Source organism: Salvia miltiorrhiza, chromosome 2 (assembly GCF_028751815.1).
Source record: "Salvia miltiorrhiza cultivar Shanhuang (shh) chromosome 2, IMPLAD_Smil_shh, whole genome shotgun sequence".
Classification (NCBI taxonomy): Eukaryota; Viridiplantae; Streptophyta; class Magnoliopsida; order Lamiales; family Lamiaceae; genus Salvia; species Salvia miltiorrhiza.
Genome location: NC_080388.1, coordinates 41,674,397 through 41,682,754, shown reverse-complemented (window position 1 = coordinate 41,682,754; position 8,358 = coordinate 41,674,397). Strand labels below are relative to the sequence as shown.

General features: G+C 41.3%; 1 protein-coding gene across 1 annotated transcript; it reads left to right on the top strand.

Moving 5' to 3' along the window:
- The first annotated feature begins 4,649 nt into the window (after positions 1–4,649).
- On the top strand, positions 4,650–6,779 carry LOC131013491 (CBL-interacting protein kinase 5-like). Its single transcript, XM_057941598.1, has one exon. It carries the CDS (start codon positions 5,161–5,163, stop codon positions 6,496–6,498), a length of 1,338 nt encoding a protein of 445 aa, XP_057797581.1. The 5' UTR covers positions 4,650–5,160; the 3' UTR covers positions 6,499–6,779.
- Positions 6,780–8,358: the final 1,579 nt, after the last annotated feature.

The following is an 8,358-nucleotide window of genomic DNA, read 5'->3' as shown; positions in this document are numbered from 1 at the left end:
AGCCCTTCTTGCTTTTGATAATTCGTTATACCCATTTGAGAGAGCATCAGGGTTTTAATAGGGTGCAGCAGGCTAACGGGAGGGTGGAGCGCCATTGAAGGCGATGGAGAAACCAAGAAAATGGGCGGTGGGAAGGTCGAAGAGATGAGGAGTCAGAGAGAGGGAATTAGGGTAAGGAGGAGCGGCGTAGAGGGAAGTGAGAGAGAGAGTAGGGCTCGGGGTGGGATATATCAGATAGGGGTAGTGGGCTAGGGTTAAGAGTGGGCTCGGTTCTGGGCCCTAAAGTTGGCCCAGACAAAAGAGAGAAATGAGAAATGGGCCAACATCCACATATCCACCTTTGGCACATTGATCATTTGGTCACCAGGGAAGGGCCAGTCATTGAGTTGGAGTTGTCATCACAGCCCCTATTTTTACTCTTATCCTATCACACAGACAAGAAAGAGAGGGTGAGAAATAATATTAAGCATATCATTCTTAATCTCAAACCACAGAGATCAACCCAAGAGGAAATCACCTTTTTCTCAAACCCTAAGGTTATTATTGAAGGCACAACAGACACAAACAATACAGAGCAGTACAGAGCAAGCACACAAAGACAGAACCAAAGAACAAACAAAGGGAAAAACATGCAGAGGACAGCAACAGACACAAGGCACAAAACACAGAAGAGACAAGAGAAACAACCAGAACAAGAGAGAACAGGGCAGACCCACATACCAAAACAAAGCTCAACAAACAACATAAACAAAGACAAAACAAGAAAAAGAAAAGAAAGGAGACAAGCAGCCATAGAAGCTGAACTTGCCACACATATAAGTGCAGATACTGAAATTTAACCATGACCAATGTTCAAGGTTTTCTTGCAAGATTCCAGCTTTGCAACTGGTAGACACTTAGTGCCCATATCTGCAGGGTTGAATTTAGAGGGTATCTTATCAAGTATTATCTCACCTTTTTCAACAATATCTCTGATGAAGTGAAATCTGACATCTATGTGCTTAGTTCGATCATGAAATACAAGATTTTTACACAATTGAATAGCAGCCTGACTATCAGAGAAGAGCACAGGTTTATCATCAATGTACTTAATTTCAGACAAGACACCATTTAACCAAATTGCTTTCTTCACTGCCTCTGTGGCAGCAATGTATTCAGACTCTGTAGTGGACAATGCAACAATTCCTTGCAGTTGTGACTTCCAGCTAATGCATGAACCACATAAAGTGAACACATAAGAGGTGGTTGATTTTCTTTGATCTTTATCATTAGCATAGTTTGAATCAACATAGCCAACACATTTAATGGCATCTTCAGATTTAGCAAAAGTAAGACCACAGTTCATAGTGCTTTTCAGATATCTCAGAAGCCATTTCAATGCTTCCCAGTGAGGGAGACCAGGGTTAGCCATGAATCTACTTAAGCAAGAAACAGCATATGCAATGTCAGGTCTTGTGCTAATCATGAGGTACATAACAGAACCTATAGCATTGGCATAAGGGATATTTCTCATCTCATCAAATTCAGACTCAGATTGGGGAGACTGACTCTTGCTCAACATAAAGTGGGAAGCTAATGGCACATTGACAGCTTTGCAATTTTCCATGTTAAATTTCATCAAGACTTGCTTTACATAATCAGATTGATGCAACACCAAAGTGGATTTCTCTCTATTTCTTTCTATGCTCATGCCTAGGATTTTCTTAGCATCACCAAGATCTTTCATGTCAAAATTTTCACACAAGCACTTCTGCACATGTTCAATAGCATTCAAACAAGGACCTAGTAGGAGCATGTCATCAACATAGAGCAATAAGTACACAGAAGGCTCAGAATTTGAGTAATACAGACAGTGATCAAATTTGCTTCTGGAGAAGTTCAAGTTCTGCATGCATTTGTCAAATTTAAGATTCCATTGCCTAGGAGACTGTTTTAGACCATAGAGAGATTTTTTCAATAAGCACACATGATTTGGAAAGTTTTTATCCACAAAACCCTCAGGCTGCTTCATATAGATGTCATTCTCAAGTTCACCATGCAAGAATGCAATAGTAACATCCATTTGTTTCAATTCCCAGTTAAAATGAGCAACTAAGGCAAGCATAATGCGCACAGTGGTAAATTTCACAACTGGAGCAAATATTTCATTGTAATCAATGCCCTCTTTTTGGGTAAATCCCTTAGCAACAAGCCTAGCTTTGTATCTGACATGGTCCACCTCATTTTTAATCTTGAACAGCCATTTACACTCAACAATAGAGCAATCAGCAAGTTTAGGAACCAAAATCCATGTATTGTTGCCATGCAAAGAGTTCATTTCAGATTCCATAGCAGTTAACCACTTATCAGACTCAGGTGAATTAATAGCTTCAGAAAAAGAGCATGGTTCAGAGTGATCAACATTGCTAAACACATTGAAGGCATACAAAGACAGATTGTAATCATCAAATCTAGCAGAGAGCCTAACATGTCTTCTTTCTCTATCTCTAGCGAGCTGATAATCATTAAAGTTTTCATTTTCATGAGGAGTTACATTTGTTGGATTAATATCAACCACATGATCAGGTTCAAGTTCATTAACAGGCTCATTCAAATTCTCAGGTTCAGTATGTTCATTCACAATTTCAGGGGCATCATTCAAGTTGGAGTTGGGATCCACCTCAAATGGAACAGTGGGGGTGAACATGAATTCATACCTGTTATGATCATAGGATTTCAAGTTCTCCACCTCACTTGGAGCAGCAGAATGTGAGGGTTCAAGTAAACATGGGAAATTATGTTCATTAAACACAACATCTCTACTAATGCAAGTTTTGAAACCAGGTACAGATTTATCCCATAATCTATATCCCTTCACACCTTCAAGATACCCTAGAAACACACACTTTCTTGCTCTAGGATCAAGTTTACTCACAGATTGATGCACATAAGCAGCACAACCAAAAACTCTCAAGTTGCTCAAGCAAACAGGTTTATTCCAGAACACAAATTCAGGCAACTTTCCAAGTAAAGGCACAGAGGGGGATCTATTTATTAGATAGACAGAAGTTATAAGAGCTTTACCCCAAAAATGTTTTGACAGACCAGAACCAACAAGTAAGCTCCTAATTAACTCTCTCAAGGAGAGTTCTATTCATCCTTTCAACCACTCCATTTTGTTGTGGAGTGTAGGGAACAGACTTATGCCTAAGAATCCCTTGGTCAGAACACCAATCATCCATAGCATGATTGCAGAATTCAAGGCCATTATCAGTTCTAATGCATTTAATCCTCTTTTTAGTCTGATTTTGAATCTGAACAGCCCAATTAGACAACTTTTCAAATACATCAGATTTGTTATTCATTAGAAAGACCCAGGTTTTTCTTGAAAAATCATCAATAACAGATAAATAATACAGGTTTCCACCATGAGTGGGCACTTTAGCACGACCCCAAACATCAGCATGCAGGTACTCAAGAATTTCAAAACTGACATGTTTTCTAGGATAAGGCATTGAAACAGGAAATGCAGACTTGTGGTGCTTACCCTGTAGGGTATCTTCGCCTAGCCAGGGTTCACCACTTGGTTCCCGAACCTCCTGTCTTCCCCACTCGTGCTCAAGCACTTCGTTCTTCTTCTTCTTGGTCAGATCTGTCTCTTCTCTTCACTCCTTCCTCAGATATGCTTCTGCACAAGAAAGAAAGGTAGCAAGTAAAAGTGATAAAAGAAAAGAGGAAAGGGAAAGAAAAGAAAGCAGAGAAAGGGAGAAGTCAGGGAAGGGGAAAAGGTGTCATAGGGACACGGTGGGGCTCAGATTTTTCCCTGTACTCAGTAAGCCCTTCCGGCAGCAGTACAATCAAGGCCAAGAGGTGATGGATAATGAAGAAGCTTCACAGATCTCAACGCAAATAAGCCACCAACAGCAGGAGCCAGGTTCAGAACTCCGATGGCTTAAGAGCTTCTCAGGTGTTCACCAAACAGGGCTCCGGTGATACCACCACTCACACAGGGAATCCTGAATTATCAAGAGAACAACACACTGAAAGGAATAGCAGAGCCCTTCTTGCTTTTGATAATTCGTTATACCCGTTTGAGAGAGCATCAGGGTTTTAATAGGGTGCAGCAGGCTAACGGGAGGGTGGAGCGCCATTGAAGGCGATGGAGAAACCAAGGAAATGGGCGGTGGGAAGGTGGAAGAGATGAGGAGTCAGAGAGAGGGAATTAGGGTAAGGAGGAGCGGCGCAGAGGGAAGTGAGAGAGAGAATGGGGCTCGGGGTGGGATATATCAGATAGGGATAGTGGGCTAGGGTTAAGAGTGGGCTCGGTTCTGGGCCCTAAAGTTGGCCCAGACAAAAGAGAGAAATGAGAAATGGGCCACCATCCACATAATCAAATATATAACGCGAAAGGTCTATTAGTTTGGGATAGAGCACGATAACCGGCTAGATGTACACTTAATTATTTTAAACCTCTTTCTACTTACACTTGTAAAATTATGCGTAACAGGTTCGACATAATTAAAAAGAATCGATGAAATTTAAATTTAACAAAAAAAAAATAAAATTGGTGTGAAGAAACAGCCGCTCCAATAATTGAGCATACGACATCCCCACTAAATTTACTTCATTCAAATAGAAACGAGGGGCAAATAACGGTTTCTGTGTATACACACATTTCGTGATTTTGGTTTATCAATACGCTTCATATGTGCATTAATGATATCATTGTATACGAGATATATATATATCAGCGACCACGACACATGTATAATCGACAATGATCTGAATCGCTCTCGCCTTTGGCTTTAGTAGAGAAGACAATGCAACATGTAATTAACACCACATTGTTATCATTACCCACATGCAACGGCCATCGTGCAAAACCACAAACACCTTTCTTATACTATATATATATGATATGCGCATAAGTAATGAGGTTCTTTGTTAGGCCTTCATAAATAAGCTCATCCACAACAACGTTAATCCATATCCTCTTCATTCTACATCACTGATACATACCAACCGCAGCCTAACAATCTGCAAATATTTGTTACACCCGATTAATTTATTTACTATAATTACTCAAACCTATTCTCGGATTTTCGTTTGATAATCCCCAAATTTGAGTGTTTGGGGGAAAGGGCCCATTTTTCCTTTGATTCTTTTGTTTAGTTTCTGTGAATGATGAATGATAAAAGGAGAGAGGGAGAGATGGAGAAGAAAGGCAAGATTCTGATGCGCAAATACGAGATGGGGAAGGTGCTAGGGCAAGGAACGTTCGCGAAGGTTCACCACGGTCGCGAGCTGAAATCGGGGGAGAGCGTGGCGATCAAGATGATCGACAAGGAGAAGATCATGAAGGTGGGGCTGATCGAGCAGATCAAGCGGGAGATCTCGGTGATGAGGCTGGTCAAGCATCCCAACGTGGTCCAGCTCTACGAGGTGTTGGCCAGCAAATCCAAGATCTACTTCGTGATGGAGTACGTCAAGGGCGGCGAGCTCTTCAACAAGGTCGCCAAGGGCCGCCTCAAGGAGGACGCCGCCCGCCGCTACTTCCAGCAGCTCGTCGCCGCCGTCGACTTCTGCCACAGCCGCGGCGTCTACCACCGCGACCTCAAGCCCGAGAACCTCCTCCTCGACGAGCACGGCAACCTCAAGGTCACCGACTTCGGCCTCAGCGCCCTCATCGACTCCAAGCGCCACGACGGCCTCCTCCACACCACCTGCGGCACCCCCGCCTACGTGGCGCCGGAGGTCATCAACAAGCGCGGCTACGACGGCGTCAAGGCCGATATCTGGTCGTGTGGGGTCATTCTGTTCGTGCTGCTTGCCGGGTATCTCCCCTTCCACAACTCCAATTTGATGGACATGTATAAGAAGATCAGCCGCGGCGACTTCCGCTGCCCCCACTGGTTCCCGCCGGAGGTCAGGAAGCTCCTCTCGCGGATCCTCGACCCGCACCCCTCCTCCAGGATCACCATTAACAAGATCATGGAGAATTCCTGGTTCAGGAAGGGCTTCCAGCCTCCCATGTTTCAGGACTTGTTCAACGATGATAAGAATCCCATTATTGAGGTTGTTGATTCCGACTCCGAATCCTGCAGCTCCTCCTCCTCCTCCACGCATTACATGAACGCCTTCGACCTCATCTCGCTCTCGCCGGGCTTCGACCTGTCGGGGCTGTTCGAGGACGAGCGCGGCGGCAGCCAACACGCCTGGTTCACCACCACGCAGCCGCCGGCGATGGTGGTGTCGAAGCTGGAGGAGCTGGCCACCACGGAGAGCTTCAAGATCAAGAAGAAGGACGGGGTGGTGAAGATGCAGGGGAAGAAGGGGGGGCGGAAGGGGCAGCTGGGGATCGACGCCGAGATATTCGAGGTGGCGCCGTCGTTCCACATGGTGGAGGTCAAGAAGTCGTCCGGCGACACGCTCGAGTATGTCAAGTTTTGCGATCAAGAGCTGAAGCCTTCGCTCAAGGACATAGTGTGGAGTTGGCAGGGGAAGCAGCTTCCTGCATGAACACATATATATATATATATTTGGGTTTCAATTAGTTTAGATTTATCGGTGTGTGTACATACAATCCATCGATTCTTCATTGTATCTGTAATTGTGCATAATTTGCTTTCTTTCAACTAGATTCATCTGTAGGAGTTCCTCACCCAGAAAACATGATTGAGTTGACACCTAATTCTTGATTGGTTTTTCTGTGATGCTGACCACACAGTTGGAATCAAGTCTTGAGAGATATAGATTGTGATTTTATTGCAAATGAATCATTTTCATACCTTATTAAGGCCTATAGTTATGGTGATTCTCAAATTCACTAACTTCAATTATTTTCGAGCATCTCATGGTATTTTCTCGGTGTCTGCAAGATTCGACCATTTCTTTTCAATTTCTCTAGCACCATGCTTTTCTAGGAGTTTCGAACAGAAAATCCTTTATTAGCCGACAAACTTATAAGTAACTTTTTAGTAACTTTTTCGCTCACAATAAAGTGGGACGCTCATTCTATTCATAATAACTCCATCCACTTCTTAAAACACGTGTCACTATGAAATGAGTCAAGAAATAATGGACGAATGGAGTATTATAAAATGAAATGAAATACTCCCTCCGTCTCGCCGAGGTTGAGGCGTTTCTTTTCGACACAGTATTTAAGGAGTTTGTGTTTAAGGGTGCGTTCTCTTTGGTTGTAAATTTATCATGGGAAAATAAAGGATAAATAAAATTTCACCATTTAAATCCTTTCTTTCTTTTCCCATATTTTTTACTTGACCCTTACTTATTCCTCATTTACACTACAAATTAAGGAGGGATAATATTATCCCTCCAGAAATGGTGTGATAATATTATCCCTCATTTATAGTGTAAATGAGGAATGAGTAAGGGTCAAATAGGAAATGTGGAAAAAGAAAGGAAGAATTTAAAGGGTGAAATTTTGTTTATCCTTCATTTTCCCACGATAAATTTACAACCAAAGAGAACGCACCCTAATTGTTTAAATATATTTATAGATTTGAGGTTAAGTCATAATCTATATAATTAGTAATTTTGTATTGGAATATAATGAAATAGAAGGTTGAATTGGAGTTCCTACAATTTTCCTAGTAATAGGAGAATACTTTATTATTAGACTGATCTATTTGATTCAATTTGTAGTGATAAACATTATTGATAACAATGAATTTAATATTATTATGTGATAAACATTACTAAGGCAAGTGGAGTATGAATGATGGAATGTTGTGACAGAGTCAGACTTTTGGCTCTGGGGTCTAATTTTTTTTAATTCATATAAATCAACTTCGAAAAATTAAAATACATCAAATTTTGACTTGCGTCGTTATCAAATTAAAAGGTGAATCTCTATGATTTAAAAATAATATGCATAAGTGAAATATGTGTTCACTTCATCGAAATGTTATTTCAACTCTAAAGTTTATATATAAATTAGGGATAATTGCATGAAAAAACACCAACTTTGATCAAAATCCAAATTTAAGGCAAACTTAGGATCTTCCAATTTAATACACCAACTTCCAATCTTGTCCAAATTTGACACGGCTCAATGTTTCAAAATTCGGAAAATGACCCCTTTTTGAAACTAATTACACAGAAACCCATTCATGTTTTAATTAGGGATATCCAAGCCCAAAAATTTAATTTCCTTATGATGTTTCTTCTAATTATAGCTTGAATGGTATATTGGCTGGAAACTTTCCTCGTGCCCGATAGATTATTTTATAATCTGGGTCTGGACTGTGAGACAATGCCACGTACTTTCAAGCAAAAAGAAAAACAAAAAGATCCTTGTATAAAATGGTATCAGAGCGGGTTTTTATAGAGGAATTATATAATTTTTAGTTTATTTTC

What these genes read in the sequence shown, in the direction of transcription:
- LOC131013491 (XM_057941598.1), top strand. Translation starts at nt 5,161, where the DNA reads ATGATGAATGATAAAAGGAGAGAGGGAGAGATGGAGAAGAAAGGCAAG.